Source organism: Nicotiana tabacum, chromosome 22 (genome assembly GCF_000715075.1).
Source record: "Nicotiana tabacum cultivar K326 chromosome 22, ASM71507v2, whole genome shotgun sequence".
Taxonomy (NCBI): Eukaryota; Viridiplantae; Streptophyta; class Magnoliopsida; order Solanales; family Solanaceae; genus Nicotiana; species Nicotiana tabacum.
In genome coordinates this window covers 32,121,867-32,142,461 of record NC_134101.1, presented here as the reverse complement: position 1 = coordinate 32,142,461, position 20,595 = coordinate 32,121,867, and the positions used below count along the sequence as shown (strand labels likewise).

At 36.1% G+C, this 20,595-nt stretch overlaps 1 protein-coding gene and 1 long non-coding RNA gene across 3 annotated transcripts; one reads left to right on the top strand and one right to left on the bottom strand.

Moving 5' to 3' along the window:
• Positions 1 to 4,623: 4,623 nt before the first annotated feature.
• On the bottom strand, positions 4,624 to 9,521 carry LOC107794002 (agamous-like MADS-box protein AGL11). Of its 2 annotated transcripts, XM_075242578.1 has the most exons (9): positions 9,360 to 9,521; positions 8,002 to 8,183; positions 6,349 to 6,430; positions 6,165 to 6,226; positions 5,974 to 6,073; positions 5,764 to 5,805; positions 5,609 to 5,650; positions 5,305 to 5,516; positions 4,624 to 4,861 (listed from the first exon to the last, which is right to left on the bottom strand). In XM_075242578.1, the coding sequence occupies exons 2-8, from the start codon at positions 8,181 to 8,183 to the stop codon at positions 5,337 to 5,339; spliced, it is 690 nt and encodes a 229-aa protein (XP_075098679.1). In that variant the 5' UTR covers positions 9,360 to 9,521; the 3' UTR covers positions 4,624 to 4,861; positions 5,305 to 5,336.
• Positions 9,522 to 15,325: 5,804 nt separating this feature from the next.
• Positions 15,326 to 19,650, top strand: LOC107794004 (uncharacterized). The gene is made up of 5 exons (XR_001649853.2): positions 15,326 to 15,698; positions 16,880 to 16,933; positions 17,623 to 17,777; positions 17,902 to 17,991; positions 19,318 to 19,650. It is a non-coding gene; the product is annotated as an uncharacterized LOC107794004 (long non-coding RNA).
• The last annotated feature ends 945 nt before the right edge of the window (positions 19,651 to 20,595 follow it).

Here is a 20,595-nt window from a genome sequence, read left to right as displayed (position 1 = left end):
AAAAAAACCCAGAAGTAACTCAGGGATAAAATACTCAGCCAAATAATGATTTCAAAAATAGTAGTTCTTTCTTTCAAATACACCATTGAAAACCCAAATCGTTTGCCGAAGTTTCCAATAATATGAATAGTTTGAAAACAATAAATTTCTCCAAAAATCTTTTCAATAATAAATAATATGTTTCATTTTCCTTTCAGATGACCCGTGTAAAATAAATGCATCACTATGCCCATCTGTCAAAATATGTGAGAAATCATGAATGATGTGATATTGTACAGCATGAGGAAAAATACATATCTATGCCTGTATGTCATGTGTGCAAGCCAATGCGATGCAACTCAGTGATAAAATCATAAATAGCCCCTCAGGCAGAACATCACTCATATACAGCCCCTCGGGCAAACCTCACAGTCACTCGTGCCACTCGGGCATACCTTACAATCACTCTTGCCACTCGGGCATACCTCACAATCACTCATGCCTCCTAGTCACTAGGCAATCGCACTCAGTAGGTACCTGCGCTCACTAGGGGTGTGTACAGACTCTGGAGGGGCTCTTTCAGCCAAGCGTTATAATCTGCACGGACAACTAACGTGTTGTACGGACAACTAACGTGCTGCACGGACAACTCACATGCTATAATAATAAAGTATGCTGCAGGCGGGCATCCCCGATCCACATTCATCCTCACAATTAGGCCCTCGGCCGATATCAAATATAATCAATCAGGCCCTCGCCCTATATCAAACATGTTGTGGCGTGCAACCCGATCCCATAAATATCCTCACAAATCAGGCCCTCGGCCTCACTCAGTCATAAACCTCTCAAGCTACTCCGGCATTTCAGTAAAACAGGGCATTCGACCCAAAACATTTATATGCATCAAAATAGAGTCATAAAATTGAGTTATGATATGCAATGAAATGAATATGACTGAGTATGAATTTTCAATTTAAAACAAATAATTCACAATAATATGACCTCTGTGGGTCCCAATAATACTGTCACATAGCCTCAATCATGATTTTTATTATGCTTTTCAACTTAATTTCTCTAACTCATAAAACGCATGGAAAATGCCAAGATCATTTAACTAAAAAATTTCACAGAAATAATTATGTCATAATTTCTATAGTGCACGCCCACACGCCCGTCACCTAGCATGTGCGTCACCTCCCAACAATTCACAAAATACATATATTCAGGGTTCATACCCTCAACTCCAAGATTAGAAGAGTTACTTACCTCGAACAAGCCAAATCCAATGTCGAGCAAGCTAAGCAATGCTCCAAAAATTCCATTCCGCGCGTATCCACTTCCAAACGGCCCGAATCTAGTCACAATTAATTTGATTCATCTCACAAAAATTATAGGAATTAATTCCATTTCAAAATATTAATTTTTTCCAAAAATCTAAAGTTACGCCCCAAAAATCACCCGTGGGGCCCACGTCTCTGAATCCGATAAAACTCACAAAATCCGAACTTCCATTCAACCACGAGTCCAACCATACCAAAATTACTCAAATCCGACCACAACTCGGCCTTCGAATCCTCAATTAAAATGCTATGAATTTTTCTACTATTTTCAACCCAAAACACTAATTTGTTGATAAAAACAATATTAGATTCGTGTAATTCAACCAAAATCGAGTTAGAATCGCTTACCCCATTATTTTCCTTGAAAAACTCCCAAAAATCGCCTTTTTCCGAGCTCAAATCCGTCAAAAATGGAAAATCGCCTCGTCCCATTTTTAGAACTTAAACTCACTGCCCAGGCTTTTCTTCTTCGCGAACGAGGTCAGTACCTCGCGTTCGCGAAGCACAAAATAGATCCCGTCCAAATTCCTCCTTCGCGAACGCGATATCACCCTCGCATTCGCGAAGCACAAAGCGCCTCTGCCTCAATGCCTTCTGCGCGAACGCGTTCAACCAATCGCGAACGCGATGCTTCATTTCCCCTCACTACGCAAATGCGACACCCCCTACGCGAATGCGTAGACCAATTACACGGGGTCCTCAGCTACTTCCTCTCTTCTTCGCGAACGCGTAACACCTCTCGCGTTCGCGATGCACACCCAGTCTACCCTTCGCGAACGTGAAGAGCAAATATTTCCAGCCTCTCAGTTCCTCTTCGCGAACGCGAGGCTCCACTCGCGAAAGCGATGAAGGAAACCAGATGGTGCATCGGAAAAATTCCAGCAGAGTTCCAAGTCCAAAATCCAACCCGCTAACCATACGAAACTTATCCGAGCCCCCCGGGACATCAACCAAATATAACAACAAGTCCTAAAATATCATCCGGACTTAGTCTAACCCTAAAATCACCTCAAACAACGCTAAAACCATGAATTACACCCCAATTCAAGCCTAATGAACTTTGCAATTTCTAGTTTCTACAAACGACTCCGGAACCTATCAATTCACGTCCGATTGACCTTAAATTTTGCGCACAAGTCACATTTCACATTACGGACCTATTCCAATTTCCAGAATCGAATTCCGACCTCGATATCAAAAAGTCAACCCCCGGTCAATCTTTCCAAAAAATTCAACTTTCGGCATTTCAAGCCTAATTCCACTACGGACCTCCAAATAATTTTTCGGACACGCTTCTAAGTCCCAAATTACCATACAGAGTTATTGGAATCATCAGAATTAAATTCCGAGGTCATTTACACATAAGTCGACATCCGGTCACTATTTTAACTTAAGCTTTAAACCTTGTAACTAAGTGTTCCAATTCATTCCAAAACCTCACCGGACACGAACCAATTGCCCCGTCAAGTCACACAATAACTATAAAGCCCACTTTGAGCAGTAAATAGGGAAACGGGGTTGTAATACTCAAAACGACCGGTCGGGTCATTACACTCTACCTAGAAGACTGGAGATCCCAAGATCTAGGTTCAAGGAGATCAAACAAAGTCATTAATGATGGTTCAACATTGTCAAATGAAAATTTTATTTTTTCTCATAATGAGACAATATTCAGTACCAAGGATAAAGCGTTAAGGTGTTTTAATGGTTTCTAAGTTTGATACAGAGTATGTCAAATAGTGTATCTATGGTATAACACGTTTAGGAATTACCTATATATGTGTGAAGTGTAAGTCGCTTCAAGGAGAATTCTGTAAGGAAAGTTCGCTACGCACTTATGAACCAGGCGGTGTTCATGGCTGAAACGAATACAACAATGAGAACCAAAGGTGGTTAAAGGGCTTATTGTGTGACTTATGGTTGTCTAGGTATACACCAAAGTTCGACGGTTCAAAGATATCAAATCTACTGATTGACCGAGTATATCCGACATAAGTTCACTAAAGAAAGTTCAAAGGGAAACGTACTTATCCAGATGCAATTAATCTTTGATTGTAAATCACACAGTTTTTTATGCATGCATATTTTTAGATATCCATTCCCCATTCATGTGGGGGATTGTTGGGTTTTATATAATAAGAGGTGTGAATGGAAAATGGAGGAAAAAGATTTGGAGGGAAACAAAAAGTTTGAAGTTGTTTCCTTTACTAATGCACTTTGTCCCTCATCGGAAAAAGGAAAGAAAATCTTTATGCTTATATAGAGAAGCACATCTTCTAGATCTTAAAGAGTTGAGAAGAAGTGGTGCCTCGCGCCGTCATCGCTCGCTCGCTCGGCTCGGCTCGGCTTCGGTCAATTGATTTGATTGATTCGGCCAATTTTTTGGACCAATTTTATTTCCCGTTTTTCGTTATTTATTCCTGATATATTTTTACGAATAATTTCCTAACGCCTAATGGTCGTTTTTTAAATTAAAATTCGCGACCAAATAGAAAAGTTTTCTACCGAAACAGTACCTCATGTGAACAGGTACTTTCGCATCTATTCAACCCAGACTTTCTGGCTATAAATTCAGAGGTTTATCCTCACTTTCAGACCACGAAAAATTTGCATACTGTCCCCTCTCTCTTCTGCATTTCTGCACTGTCTTTTAAAAGAAAAAACGTAAGCATCAGTGTGATTTACTGTCGTTTGTTGAGTTCGACGAGGTTATGTAATTTTCACTGTCAGTATTACAGAATAGTTGTTCCGTTCTATCTTAGGAGGAATTAATCCAACAACCTTGGGCAACAGTGAGGGGATTAAATTCTTTAAGGAAACACAGTTTTCTGTTGGGCTCGAAACGTTCTTCATCTTATTTTATTTCTGTCTTTTGTTTCTGGTTTCGTTTCATTTTGCAGAAATTATATTTTTGAATACAGATTAGAACAATTTTCTCCCCTAGTTTCTCGCATTGTTTATCAGTGCCTTTTTGTATTGATTTGGGATCTAAGATAACTCAAATGCTGGTAAATACTGGAGTTGAACACTAGACTTTCTAATCTCTTTGCGACATCTTCACATAGATTGTACTAATTGTATCTAGTTTGAAATTCAAGAATGAACAGGATATATATTCATGATTTTGGTAGTGAGGGCGTCCAATGCTTTGAATTGATTTGCTAAACTTTGTAGACCATTGCTAAACTAGAATTGAATCTTGCATTCTAAATATAGACTTTTTTATTTTATTTTTTATTTTTAAAAGTTAATTTATCTACAAAGAAGCCCCCAGCGATTCTAAATACAGACATACATCAAGATTCAAGAGGGACATTGCCTAAAAAGTTTAGCCAAAACTTGCTTGTTCTTTGCAAAGTCTGATGCAACAAAGCTGATACATCCACCAGTTCAAATTCTCAAGTCCCAAAATAACGGCAAACAATTCAAATACACCAATAAGGTACTAATTTAAGCAACACACAATCATAAGAGATTACTTTATATATTCTAAACACCAAATTCCTTCGTAATAAATTTCTCAAAGTGTTTAGTGGATTCACCTGCATCAAAAGAAACAAGAATGATCAGTGGAGAAACAGATACGTAGTTTTACTTTTTGGCTATCCATATTCTTCCACTTGAGCTTTTTTGGTCTTTCAAAGTTTCTTTAAATCATATTTTCCAGGTAGGTATTTTCTGATGTCCTTTGTGTCAACTTGCTATGTTGAAAGACTATCTAGTCAATTCTCCTAAACCCTAAACACCAGCATATCCTCAGACCTCAACATATGGCACCACATGCTCATTTCATTTGTCAATTACTGTATTAATTAAGGCAGAATACATAGGCGGTCTCCTAAACTTTGACAGTACTTCTCACTTGGACACGTAAACCAAGGATAGTACCTAGGAACACTTGAAGTAAAGACAAGTCGTGTCACTTAGACACATACCGCTGTCTATAGTGGTAAAGGTGTATGTTTGAGGAATTCTGAAGACATACTTGGGAAGCCAAAAGATGGTCGTTCGGTCGGTCTACTGAAGCTCAAGGGACTTCTTGTCAGTAGGTAATTGATGATGATAGGAATTAGGGACTCCTCCTTCCATCATATTAAGTTGAAGCATATTTCTTGCTAAATATTGCTGAATTGCACTGTACTCTTGCCCCCCAGCTGGCATCATGCTTAGTTCCTGAAGCCTCTCATTTTCAGCTACCTGGAAAGAAGAAAAAAGGCATGATTATTTGTTTGAAAATAACTGAAGGAAAAATTTAGGTTTGGACTCTTCCCTATTAATGCTAAACGTACCTTTGATCTGAGGAATGCATTCTCTTGTTCAAGTTGAATTTCCTATTAGAACAACATATTCACGATTAAAGAACCAAGAATAATTAATGAGATAGATCTGTTAATTAAGAACCCTCAAGGAAATATGATAAAACAAGTTTCAAGAAATTACGTACCCTCTTCTGCAAATTCTCAGTTTCAGCTAGTATCATCTCATGCTGTTCAACCACATATATAAGAAACATCAAAGCCATTTATTAAGAAGATTCTACGGATTGCTACGTTGGATAAATATCGTCACTATAGGATACTCAACGGCTATGAGGTTACAATTTGAAACACAGTATGTACAATTTTTACTAGTATTCTTAACAATTTTAGTGTACCTTTTTTGACCTAATTCTAGTAATGCCTCGTTCAAGTCTGTTCTCCAACTGCTTCAGCTCTCTTACATTCAAAGAGCTTAAGCCTTCACCAACCAAATGCCTGTGGATATAAAATTAATGTTATAACTTTTACAAAACAATGGAAAAGTTCTAAGTTCATCTCAAATATTATGCAATAATTATGACATTACCTGTTTGAATTCTGGATCATCTGTATCTGTTGGCGCAGCTTTTTCGATTCTTGTTGGTAAAACTACGTCCATGATAGCCAAAAGAATTATTGTTAATCAGGCAACAATTAATTAAATAATATTTCTGATGTTTCTGTATACTTGGAAATATTAAAAGAATAAAAGGTTTTGCTTAATTAATTACCTGAGCATTGAGCTCTTGAGTGGTGCAAGCATTAGAGGTTTCTGAAGTTGCCTTCTTGTACCGATCAATAGTTGCCTTAATGCTGTGTATAGCAAAAGGTTTCAACAGGTTTATAATAATAAACTTCAAAGATATTTAGAAAATAAAAAGTAAAGAAATTAAACTCGTTAACAAGGAGTAAGAAAAATGCATATAATGCAATAAATTCTTTTCAGCAGATATAATTTATCTCGTAAAATAAATGAACCATGAATGTAAGCATTTTAATCTATATCCGCACTAAAACAAGGGAATAATTTGATGGTGTAAGTTCATATCTTTCCTAGATGGGAAAAAATATCTGGGAAGCGATTGGTTTCAGGTATTTTAATGCATAAAAAGATGTTAATAAAACAGAATGTTATAAATAGAAACGATAAGTGAAAGAGAGGGATTTATCAAAGTGCAGAAAAAAGCATTAAAAGGGAAATGAAATTTAAATGGTGGATTTCTGGTCGATGTAAAGCATAAGATTTCGTCTTGAAAAGAGAGGAAAAGAATTTGTTTCATTTTTTAATGACTATAATGTATGACAAAAGGAATGAAGGATTGCCAAGACTTTGTTCTCTTCCCTGATCCTTTTCTCCTTCTCTTAAAATTCACTATCTTTGATATTGTCATCTTTCTTTTTCATTTTTCACTAAAGGGTGTTTTTACGTACTTATTTTATACAAAAATCATTCCCCAGCTGGTAGCAGCATTTGCCATATCCATGCAAAAGGGAAATCCTGGAGAATTACCATGCATCAACTCGATCGATCTTTTAATTCTAGTATATGTTAACATAAAAGTGAACAGAGAAACTCCAGAGAATATTCAACATTAGTGGAGCAGTATAAATTTACTTTCACTAGGAAAATACAGGCCAAAGCAGGAGAACTTTACAGTGTATAAGCTAGGAGTGGAAACTAAGAAACCCCTGGAAACAGAAGCTCACAAACAATGAAAATGGAAAGGAATCACAAGTCACTGAGAGTACTTCTTTAATTTAGTGTTTACTCTGTCTTTCCTTATCTTTTTCGTGTTTATATAAACCAAACTTTTTAATTTGTGATAATTAATTAGTCATTCATTGTTTTCTTGTATGTGCAAAAAGAATATCAAGAATTGCAAATATAAGGGAGGATAAATATATCTACTTTTAAATTTAATTTAAACTTTCTGGCGAATTTGACATGTTTTCATTTTCTTAGTCCTTATAGCTAAAACTCAATAATCATGTGTGACTTATTGAGCATCATTATAAACACAAATATTAAAAAATTAAATTTTACTCCATTCTTTAAGCCTTTAATTTCTGGAGTAAACTTAATATAGAGCTTGCCTTATAATATAATTATATATCCTCTACAATGTGTTACTTCAATAATTAAGCACTTGTTACTCAGTTGGCTTCCTTGAAGATCAGACAGCAAGAGATGGGCGAATGATTACACTGATATCAAGGAAATGAACGACAAAAAGAAACGGATACTAATGAAATGAATATATGTCCATGAGATGAGACAAAGCTAGATAGCAGATTCAGATATGATTATTAAGAAAAACAAAACACACACACAGAGAAAAACACACACACACACAGAGGAAGATGAGTAGGGAATGAAGAATTACTTATTGTTAGAGTACTCATAGACGCGGCCACGGCTGGAGAAAACAATAAGAGCAATCTCAGCTTCACAAAGTACTGAGAGTTCATAGGCCTTTTTGAGGAGTCCATTTCTCCTCTTGCAGAATGTCACCTGCCTGTTTGTGTTGTTCTCTATCCTCTTTATCTCTATCTTTCCTCGACCCATCTGTTGATCACAATATATTTATCCTGATTATTAGTACATTAGGCAACCAAAATCAACATTTTTGTCATAATTAATTGTAGACTTTTCTCTTTAATTAAATTAATTAGGGGAAAATTATGCAAATTGCATCTATTAGTCAAATGTTCTTTCAATCTTAGAAAGATCTAAAACTTAGCAAGAGATATAAAAATAAAATCTACTATGTTTGATTTTGAGAATAAATAATAAAGGGAAAATATTTAACAACAGAAAAAAGGAGAAGAAGAAGAAGAAAAGAAGAAAACAGTAAGAAATTCCTTCCAATTGTGAAATAATAAAAAGAAATTAACTTCACTTATATCATGTTAAGAATAACTTAGTTTAGATGCTTTTAATTAGGCAAATTTATTTCAGTACAATACAAGTATTATCACTGGACTTGAGAAATGATTTTAAAATCTCTCTCTCTAGATCTCAGAGGCATGCACTTACAAGATTTAGGGTGTGAACGTACTATATAAAGCATCAAATCAAGAATCTAAGCAATAACTTACATTATCCCTTTCTTCCATTAATGCTAATATTAGCTCAGCTCATGAGCAGAAACGATTAATATAGTCAGATATAAATTAAAAAGTCAAAAACAAAAGATCAAGAAGAAGTACCTTGTTTTAAAGATGAGAAATATCATCCAAATTAGTGTTAGAAAAAAAAATCTTGGAGAAGCGCTCCAAATTAATATAATAAAAAGCAGTGCTTGTCCATTTTCCTTAATTTCTTTTTTCTCCAGATCGATATATACATATGCAAGAAAGACGCATACAAGAATAATCTTGTGTAAACAAAGGTATACACAATATATCCATGTATCAAGGACATCTTTTCTTTTTTTTTTAAAAGGCAAAATGGTATGAAGAAAGCTCGTTATAAAAATGATAGAATTGAAAGAATAAAAAATGAGATCTTTCAAGTAAGAAAAAACAAAGTTCATCCACGTAAGTTTGCAGATCTAAATTAGCTTGACTCATTTCCATACGTAACTCAAATTAATTTGCCATAATGAACAGAGAGAAAAACATTTCACACACTGCATAAAAAATGCATGGAAGAAAGGAAATTAACGGCAAATTTCATTATTACTTTTCTTACTAAATTTTCCTCTCCTTTATGCTATGTAAAATACCAACGTAAACAGACCTGATTGGCTTCAATGGAAAATATTGCTATTTTCCGGCGACTTCAAAGCCTTTCGGAAAGCTCTCACAACTTCCAATAAGACTTTGTTATAATCTTGGAATTACAACACTAGTAGTACTCAGAAAAAAACCCCTAATACTTATATGCCTTTCTTTCTTTGTATATGCCTACCCTAAGTTTTAACTATCACTTAAAATTAAAGTGAAGAGATAGCTGGCCAAGAAAATGACATTGAAATGTCTTTTTTCCAGATATAAACCAGACGTGATGTTGTGGCCTGGTTTATTGCAGACCAAAATTTCACCAAAAATTGCAAAGCGTGTTACTTGGTTTCAACTTGACTAATATGCCCCTTCTTCTATTTAATTTACATCTCCTAAGTCTCTTTTTTTTTTTTCAATTAAACAAACAACACTCAGCTGATACAGATATCATTGAGTAATATTTAACCGGATGGCATTAGAATTTAGAAACTTTTTGCTAGTAGCTAGAAAATATCGAGAACTTCAAGTACTCTTTATTTTTATTTTAATTCAGCATAATGTTGGTCTGAAACTAATTTAATTAAATGGAGAACCATGACAGTAAAAATTCGTATAGTCGACTAGCTATAACTTGTTCGAGACTGTAATATAACCTAGTGGTGTGAAAAACTTATAGGATATAATACTAATGTACAAAACTTAAACTCATATAAATATGTCTATCGGGCATATAGGTAATGTGAAGTTTCTCTTTGAGGGGTTGACGGATTAGGTTTTTTAGTAGAACTGCACATAGAAGTGAAAATTAGGGTTTTTGTTGAGCTCCACGTACAAGTTAGCAAGTCTATGCTTAAGAAAGAATGAAGAATACTCTTAGTCTCTTACAACATCATTTTAGGAGGGATTAAGTTTTGTTTTTTCCAAAAATCCCCCTTTTTATTCGTATCTTATTTCGTGAGTTTTAGGGAGGATCTTAGTTGTGCACTTTCCAAATCAAATAGAGGGCATATTTTCTCCACAAAACAAAATTGAAAATAAAAAATAATAATAAATACAGGGCGTATTTGATTTCATAATCGTCCTTGATAATCACAATCCTTTGTCAAAACAAATATATAAATAAATATAACTTTTCCTGATAGGGGCAAAATGAGCAATATAATATCTGTTCATCTCAATTTATGTGATACTTTCATTTTTAGTTTGTCCCAAAAAATACATATTTTTTAATATTTAAAAATAATATACCTTTAGGCTTTCTAATTTATCATGAGATGATTTATAGCCTCATAAATATCTATAGCTTGTTTTGATCAAATATTTCAAAAATATTTTTTTCTTAAACTCTGTGTCCAATCAAACTGCATTACTGTCACGACCCGGAATTTCCACCGTCGGGACCGTGATGGCGCCTAACATTCCACTTGCTAGACAAGCCGACGTTAGAGAATTATTAAGCCAATCCTTATTCAATTCAGTAAATAACAGCAAATAAGCTAAAATGAAATACAGCGAGTGCGGAATAATATAAAAACTTCATTAATTACTACCACCCGGATCTTGAGTCACAATTCACGAACCTCTAGGAGTTACTACAAGTAAAAGTGTGAAAGAAATACAACTGTTGGAACGAAAGAAACAGTAAAAAAAAAACTGAAAAGATAGACGGGGACTTCAAGGTCTGCGAACACCAACAGATCTACCTTGAGTCTCCGATGAACCAGTCCGAGCTGCTACGCCTCTCGATCAGTTGGGACCAATATCAAAATCTGCATAGAAAATGCAGAGTGCAGTATCAGTACAACCGACCCCATGTACTAGTAAGTGTCGAGCCTAACCTCGACGAAGTAGTGACGAGGCTAGGACAAGAGATCTACATAACAAACATGTGCAACTTAACATTATATGTACAAATAACAGCTAAACATGTACTATTGGGAAGGGGAACATGCTGAGGGGAATACGAAATAGAGAACTACAACAGAATAGTAACTTGAACAGCCAATATACTATGAACCAATAAAAACAAGGGAAAAATGCACGGCATCACCCTTCGTACTTTTACTCTCATCCTCACCATAAAATCAATAGAAATGGCACAACATCACCCTTCGTGCATTAACTCTCATAACATGGCACGACATCACCCTTAGTGCATTAACACTCACAATATGGCATGGCATCACCCTTCGTGTATTAACACTCACAATATAGCACGACATCACCCTTCGTGCATTAACACTCACAATATGGCACGACATCACCCTTCGTGCATTAACACTCTCCCTTACCATAATGCAATGAACAAATAACAACAGGGAGATAGAATAACAAGTACAAGCCTTACTTCAACCATTTGGTTCCACAATACCAACCTCAACTTCGGAATCAATACTCAATTATCACTAGAAGATCCGTAAACATGATAAGAACAATCAATTTAACAATACTAGTCTAAACACGGATAACATGAATAAAGGAAGCTATAATTGCAAGAAACCAAGCCTCACCTGCATGCTTTAACCCGACTACAACGTATAAGTACTCGTCACCTCACATATACGTTGTTCCCCAACATTTAAACATGTAGCAAATAGACAAACAAGTCATATTTCCTCAAGTCAAGGTTAACCACGACACTTACCTCGCTCCAAAGGCCACTCAATGCTCAATTACCTCTTTTCCTCTAGAATCCACCTCCAAACTACTTGTATCAAATCAAAAACGACTCAATAATATCAAATATTGCTAAAGAAATTAATTACAATGTATAAATTTAGATTCCCCAAACTTTCCCCAAAAAAGTAAAAAATCTACCCCGGGCCCTCTTGGTCAAAACCCGAGGTTCGGACCAAAATCCACTTACCCATTCACCCCCGATCCTGATTATATAATTAGTTTCGGAATCTGACCCTAAATTGAGGTCTAAATCCCCAATTTGCAAAAGCCCCCCAATCCTTCTTAAATCCCTAGTTTTCTACTATGAAAGAACAAAGATTAGGGTTAGGAATTTAATGGGTGATATTAGAAATGAAAGAAAATGAATTAAAGAGTATAAACCTATGAATTGGTGTTGAGTTTTCCCTTCAAAATCGCACCTAGGCCGAGCTCTAATGGAGAGTTTATGAAAAATGGGTAAAATCTCGTTTTTGAAATGTTTTAAGGTCTGGGCGTCAGGCCTTCTTCGCGTTCGCGAAGGGCCTGCCGCGTTCGCGATGTGCAGCAGCCTAAATGGCTTTCACGTTCGCAATTCCTCCTTCGCGTTCGCGAAGGCTGCTCCCCCCTGGCCTTAGCGTTTGCGAGCCAATGCTCGCGTTCGCGTAAAAGAATGACTGACCCCTCCCCCAGGTCCCTAAAGCTTCGCATTCACGAAAAGTTGGTCGCGTTAGCGAAGGGTAAGGCCCCCATTGCTTCGGTTCGCGACCCAGCTATCATGTTCGTGCTTAAGAAAATCACCTTACCCCAGTTTACTCTTCGCGTTCGCGAGAGTATCTTTGCGGACGCGAAGAAGAAGACACCAGATAGCAGCTGAAGCTCAAAAAACTCAGATTTTCTAAATTTCAAAACACCCGTAGCCTATCTGAAACTCGCCCGAGCCCTCGGGGCTCCAAACCAATTATGCACACAAGTCCAAAAACCTCACATGAACTCGCTCGTGTGATAAAAATATCAAAATAACGCCTAGAACCACGAATTGGACACTAAATCAAAGGAAACTTTTAAGAAAACTTTAAAACTTCTATTTTCACAACCGAACATCCGAATCACGTCAAATCAACTCCGTTTCTCACCAAATTCGACAGACAAGTCATAAATATTATAGTGGACCTGTACCGAACTTCGGAACCAAAATATGGACCCGGTATCAATAAATCCAAACATCATTCGATTTTTAAATATCATAAATCTTTAAAACTTTTAATTTTCAACAAAAACTAATAACTCGGGCTAGGGACCTCCGAATTCGATTCGGGCATACGCTCAGATCCCAAATTATGATACAGACCTACCGGGACCATAAAAATACAGATCTGTGTCCGTTTTGCTCAAAGCATTGACCGAAGTCAACTTAAATGAATTTCTAAGGTAAAATTCTTATTTTTATTAGTTTTTAACATATAAGCCTTCCGGAAGAATATCTGGACTGTGCACGCAAATCGAGGAAGGCTAAAATGAGGTTTTTGAGATTTCAAAATATAAAATTAGGTTCTGAAATATAAGATGACCTATCGGGTCATCATATTCTTCACCTCTAAAACAACCGTTCATACTCGAACGGACATAGAAAAGTACCTGAACTGGTAAAAAGATGTGGATATCTACTCCGCATAGCTGACTCGGACTCCCAAGTAGCTGCCTCAATGGGCCGACCTCTCCACTGCACTCGAACTGAAGGATAACTTTTAGATCTCAGTTGTCGAACCTGTCGGGCTAGAATAGCCACCGACTCCTCCTCGTAAGTCAAATACTTGTAGAACTGGACAGAGTTGAAATCTAATACGTGGGACGGATCGACGTGATACTTCCGAAGCATGGACACGTAAAACACCGAATGAACTGCTGATAACCCCGGTGGAAACGCAAGCCTGTAAGCCACCTCTCCCACTCTCTCCAGAATCCCAAAAGGTTCGATATACCTAGGGCTCAACTTGCCCTTCTTTCCGAACCTCATTACACCCTTCATGGGTGATACCCGAAGCAATACTCTCTCCCTGACCATGAATGCAATATCACGAACTCTACGGTCGGCATAACTCTTCTGTCTGAACTGGGCTGTGCGAAGTCGATCCTAAATAATCTTGACCTTATCCAAGGCATCCTGTACTAGGTCTGTACCCAACAACCAAGCCTCCCCCGGCTCGAACCACCCAACTGGCGACCGGCACCACCTACCGTATAATGCCTCACAGAGAGCCATCTGAATGCTCGACTGGTAGTTTTTCTTGTAAGCGAACTCTACAAGGGGCAAGAACTGATCCCACGATCCTCCGAAGTCTATAACATATGCGCGGAGCATATCCTACAAGATCTGAATAGTGCGCTCGAACTGTCCGTCCGTCTGAGGATAAAACGTTGTGCTCAACTCAACCCGCGTGCCCAATTCACGTTGTACTGCCCTCCATAAGTACGAGGTGAACTGCGTACCTCAATCAGAAATAATAGATACGGGCACACCGTGAAGATGGACGATCTCGCGGATATAAATCTCTGCCAACCTGTCCGAAGAATAGGTAATTGCCACAAGAATGAAATGCGCTGACTTAGTCAGCCTGTCCATAATGACCCAAACGACATCGAATTTCCTCTGAGTCCGTGAGAGTCTAACAACGAAGTCCATAGTGATATGCTCCCACTTCGACTCAGGAATCTCTATCTGCTGAAGTAAACCACCGGGTCTCTGATGCTCGTACTTTACTTGCTGACAATTTAGCCACCGAGCTATATAAGCAACTATATCCTTCTTAATCCTCCTCCACCAATAATGATGCCGCAAGTCCTGATACATCTTGGCGGCGCCTGGATGAATAGAATACCAGAAACTGTGGGCCTCCTCAAGAATCAACTCACGAAGTCCATCCACATTAGGCACACAAACACGACCCTTCATCCTCAAAACACTACTAGAATAATGCAAATTTTCCACGGATATTTCCCACGAAAATATATTAATAGTAATTCCAACAAAAAATTTGACAAAATCAGTGGGAAAGTGGGGACACGAAAATTTTACCAAAATTTCAATAGTTCTCACAAACTCTCCGTGGGAACTGTTTAGCACCTAAAACTGCGAAATTCGTTTCCCACCTATGTCAGTGGAAAAATAATTGAAAATTAATTACATAAAATTAAAAAGAAGTTCCCAAGGAAAACAGTGGCAAACTAAAAAAAGTATATGAAATATTTTTAATATTCCCACACATTCTCTGGGAAAGTAAATATTAGTATATTATTTTATTTTTTGCAAAAGAAAGATTTCCCACATTCTAATTAGGTCACAATCGCTTCTCTCATTCAGAAATTTCTTTGTTCTATTTTCCCATTCTCTTCTTTGTAAACTTAAGCATCCCTTCTTCTCCAATGGCCTCCCCTCTAACCGACCTAAAGCATTGCATTGGCTATCCATCACTGAAAAGCTCTTAACGAATCGTGACCTATTTGGCAACAAATCATTCGCGACCTGTGCCCGTGAATCCGACCCGACATTAGCACCTGCTACCGATCGAATACTCAGCATCGGTTGATACTTTAAGCGCCGACGACAAAAGGATAAACAATCATCACTTCGACTACTACTCTATTCTCCAAATCCAATACAAGCTTGCGATTTCGGGAATCCCTTCACTCCGATGAGTAGGTAAGTCAATCTCTTTTTCTCTCTCTCCTTTCTCCGATTTCGGATTTTGCCACTGTCACCTGAAGCTTGAGTCTGCTTCATTCCAATTCTTTTGCATGCAAGAATTTGTTGGTCAAGAATTGAGTTTGTTAACTCCTTAGGTAACCTATCTCTATACTAGGTGTTCGATGAATTTATTGAAAGAAATTAATTTTTATTGAACTTCTAGATTTTGCTTCTTTTTAAAGTTTGAGTTTGGTTTGTATTTTCTTATGGTTGGACTATATCTGTCCATTCGAAATTTTTATTTTACAAAATGACATTGGATTTCAGAAGTGTTATCACCCGAAAATACTTATGATTTTAATCATTGAGTAAAGTCAATAATTTGTAAAAATTAGTAAATATGAGTACATTTAAGTTTAGAACCTCAAAATATCATTTCTTGACATAATAATTCCTTTATTAACATTAAAATCAATGTTTATGTCCTCTTCACACTTGTGCCTCTTCTTAAAGATATACATATTTTCCTTTCTTCTTAGTCTCTCAGTTGCATGTCTCTTGTTGATTTCTTTGTCGTTGTAATTTTCGCCCTTGTCCAATTTTTATGGTTGCACTTGTGCATCTTCGAGAACAGATGAACTATAAATATAAATCAGTTTCCCTTCTTACTATGTTAATTTTGTTTACTACTAATTACCCTACAGAGTAGACTTAGGCAAAGCACTTCTATTGCTTTTTTGTTGTTCAGTTTGATGAACTTATCATCTAAATGTCTTGTTCCTGGAGAGATTTTGGTCGCGTGAATGAAGAGAAGACACGCAGAACCTAGAATGCAGCCGAAGAGTTAAACAATTTTTTTACAAATAGGAGAGAAGGCAAAAATTATGTTGTTAGACCTGTCGTAGTTTGCGTACTACTTTTTTCCTTTTCTTAAAACAGAAAATGTATGAAGCACATGATATGGGAAGTGTTGGTTTACTAAAAAGAAATTGATTCTAATACTGGTTTCATTTTTCTTGATCCTAGCAATCAAATCACTCTCATGTTTTTGTTCTTAAGTAGGCAATTGTTATAATGGTCAATCTTTTGTGCGGCTTGAATTCCTTATTGTAGTTATAAATTTGTCAACTTTGCTCTTCATTTTGTGACTTTTTAAGTAGTAAGTATAGTTATTGTTCCTTATTGTTTTGTATCAGGTCTTGGATACCAAAGTTTGTCCTGATATAGCGGCTGCTGAGCTAACACTTCAGGTAAGCCTTTTGCTTAGCTGCTTAGGTCTCTTTTCAAGTTTAGTGCATAATCCTTCTGATGTCTCTTTTTTTTTTTTGGGTTAAGAGATTTTGAAGTGCTTAAAAATAATATAACTTTGTCATAAAGGTGGGATCTTAAGACTAATGTACTGAAGAAGTCTGAAATAACTACTGCATATCATAGTAATGTATACATTAAAAAGATTTTATTATTATGAGACTGTTTGAGGCTTGATATTGTTTGTATTGCATTAGAAGCACTGGAATTGTAGTGCACCTCAAGGCTTGATATTTTTTCTAAAGTTTCCATCAATTATTGGAGTTAAATCGCACCTAAATTTAATTAAAGGTTAAATGTGATACGTTGGATAACACAAGGATCAAAACTGGGATAACACAATATTTTAAGGATTAAAATTAGCTACTTTCCCTAATGAAACAACAAAATAATTGCAAATCATCTTTTCATTACCATTTGACTTTAAAGAAAGAATAGCTTTTCGTCCTCAAGGTTTTCTGGGGAGGCTTTGTTAGGGAATTTATCACTTTTCTGGCAATGTGAAACTATAGAAATCTATAATTCTTTATTGATATATAAAGAGTATGGAGAAATTGGATACTATAACATTTGTTTAAGGCTGCCTTTGTTTATTAGTAAAATTTTCAAATTTCTCATGCTATTTGTGCAGGTTTCATAAGCCCACAATTGGATCCGTATCCAGAAAAAAGCATCCAAGGTCAATCTCATCGTTGATGCTGCTACAAGAATTCTTGAAGCAAAAAACTTTCCTTCTCATTGGCTATTCAATGTATTCAAGGCAAACTCTAGCTGCTCCCCCTCTAGGTGAAATTATCATTTGTATGATATGCTCTAATATAAAAATTACAGTAGTTAGTTTGTATTGTACAGACATTTGGATGAGAAGCCAAGTTGGAATTAATATTCCTTGTAAAACTTGTTTTGCCAGGTTATCATTTCTTTGCTACAAGGAGATATTGATAAAGGAGGCAGTTAAGCTTAAACCCAATATATATACTTTGACCATTAAGAAACTGAAGTAAGTTTCCTATATGATATTATATTCTCATCCATTTACATGTTAAGTTAATTATTGAGAGACATTGCAATCTATTAGAATTTTGTGAGTGAGAATTACGTTTTTACCAATTCCTTTAATTACTTATATTTTTTTTAAGAACCATGATATTGACGCATGATAAGTCTGTTAGAGTCTTGATTTGACTTGGTATTTCTAAAACTGATTTCAAGGACTTGTTGAGAGCACTTCTATTAAAAATAATTGTTCATTTACAAAAATTTTATTTACAACCATAACTTTTCTTAACTTAATAAAAAGAAAAAAGAAATGTGAATTATCTAAGATCTATATTCAAGTTTAATTGTAAACTAACTTGAATAAAATAAATTATTTATTTCTTTATTTAATTATTTTATCTTGCTATTGTGTAATAGATGAAACAAGATCGGAGATAGATGTATGATAGAAATCATCCTAATCGTGGGGGATTGAAGGAAGAATTTGTAGAAGGTGTTAAAGGATTTATTGTTTATGCAAAAATACTTCCTGAATTCCGTAATGAAGGAACAATTAGGTGTCCTTGTGCTAAGTACAATTGTATAAAGTTGTTGATACTTGGGGATGTTAAAGTTCATCTTTATAGAAAGGGGTTTAGAGAAAATTACTATGTGTGGACGGTTCATGGAGAGCATGTTCAATATAGATGAATGTATCCATTTGAGAGGTAATAACCATTAATTATTTTCCCTTTATATGTTTTGATTATACTTCTTCCCATCTAAAATTATGCTATGTAGGACTATTAGCAAATGTAAACGGATGGTGAAACAAAAATCCAAGATTGAAGGATCAATATGTAAAGCATATCTAGTTAAAGAAACTTCTCATTTTTGTTCATATTATTTTGAGCATCGCGTGCCATGTTTGAGAAATAGGCCAAAATCGGCATGACGATGAAGGTGATAATGATCCTTTGGCACCGCCTATATCCATATTCAATCAACCCGGTAGAAGTTCTAAGAAGTATCAAAAAATAAATTGGATTGAGATGGAGAAAAAGTCGGCTACAACACATGTATTGCTCAATTGCCCCGAAGTTCAACAATTTTACAAGTAGGTTTGAAATTATATTATTGACCTACTTGCATGATCTATCCGTATTTTAACTAATAAACTTTATAAATATGTCGGACAATTATTTTGTGAGTGTGTTTGGCTGTTTATCCAAGGTTTTCAGAGTAGTTTAGAGATTATGTAAGTGTTAACTAATATATTACCAGATTCTCATTATAAATTGCACAAGTTGTATTTTCTAACTTCTCAATTTTCTTCAACTCTATATAGGTTCATAATCCAGACAATGGTATAGGTGATCCATTTTTACGTGATATAGCTTGGGGACCTATACCTCAAGTCAAAACTATGTCCAAGTACTTTGTCAATGGGTACAAGTTTCACACGGAAGAATGGTCTAAGAATAAAAAAACCATTAATAGCGGAGTCTGGGTGAAAGGTGGTGACGGTGACCAAGATGGAGATATTGATTATTATGGTGTACTCGAGGAGATTTTAGAAATAGAGTATGTGGTGCATTTGGTGTATTTCCTATGCCCCGTTCTCCAGCATGTGATGATAACTAAGGAGTAGTTTCTTTTATTAGCTTGTCTTGGATGGTACATGGATGTTTAATATTGAATGTTGGATTTTTTTAGTTTTTGTTCTACTTTCTGATTAGTTGGATGTTGATTATGAAATGGATTGATTAGTTATTGTTTATGAAATGAATTGGATTGCATGTTGAATTTGGTATTTGAATGCTTAATTGTATTTAGTCTTGTATTATTGGTTGTACTTTCTGTTTGGCAGGTGGTGTAGTTCTTAAAGTAGATTTGGCCATGAAAATATTTTTCAAATTTCCCACGGATTTTCCACCGACGTCGTGGGAATTTTGTGCATATTTTTTTCCAGAATTTCAATATTTTCCACTGATTTTCGTGGGAATGTTTATATGTTTATTTTCAAGTTATGAATATTTCTCATTGCTTCCATAGGTAAAATAAAACAAATATCTAAATTATTTTTAATACTTCCCACAGATTCGGTGGAAAACTTAAGAAAATTAAATTATTATATTTTCTTACTTTTTCCATGACGTTCGTGGGAAATTACACTAGGTGAGCCCACTAAGTTCTCGTGAAACCCTCAGTCGGAAACTCCCTGAGAATTACCCACGAATATTCTGGGAAACTATTTTTCCACCAGCCATTTTTCCACTGAGCGTCTCCCCTGGGAATATTAAAATTTCACACAGATTTTTCACTGATTCTTTTGTGGGAAAAGTCTGTATTTCTAGTAGTAAAAGTCTGTCATCTCCAACAGTAACTTGCTTGGCACCACCATGTCGCACTGTGTCCCTAAGGACCAACAAATGAGGGTCGTCATACTGCCGATCTCTAATACGCTCAAACAAGGAAGACCGAGCGACTGTACAAGCTAGAACACAGATGGGCTCTGAAATATCCAACCTCACAAGCTTGTTGGCCAAAGTCTGAACATCTGATGCAAACGGCTTCTCACCGACTGGAATGAACGAAAGGCTGCCCATACTCGATGCCTTTCTAC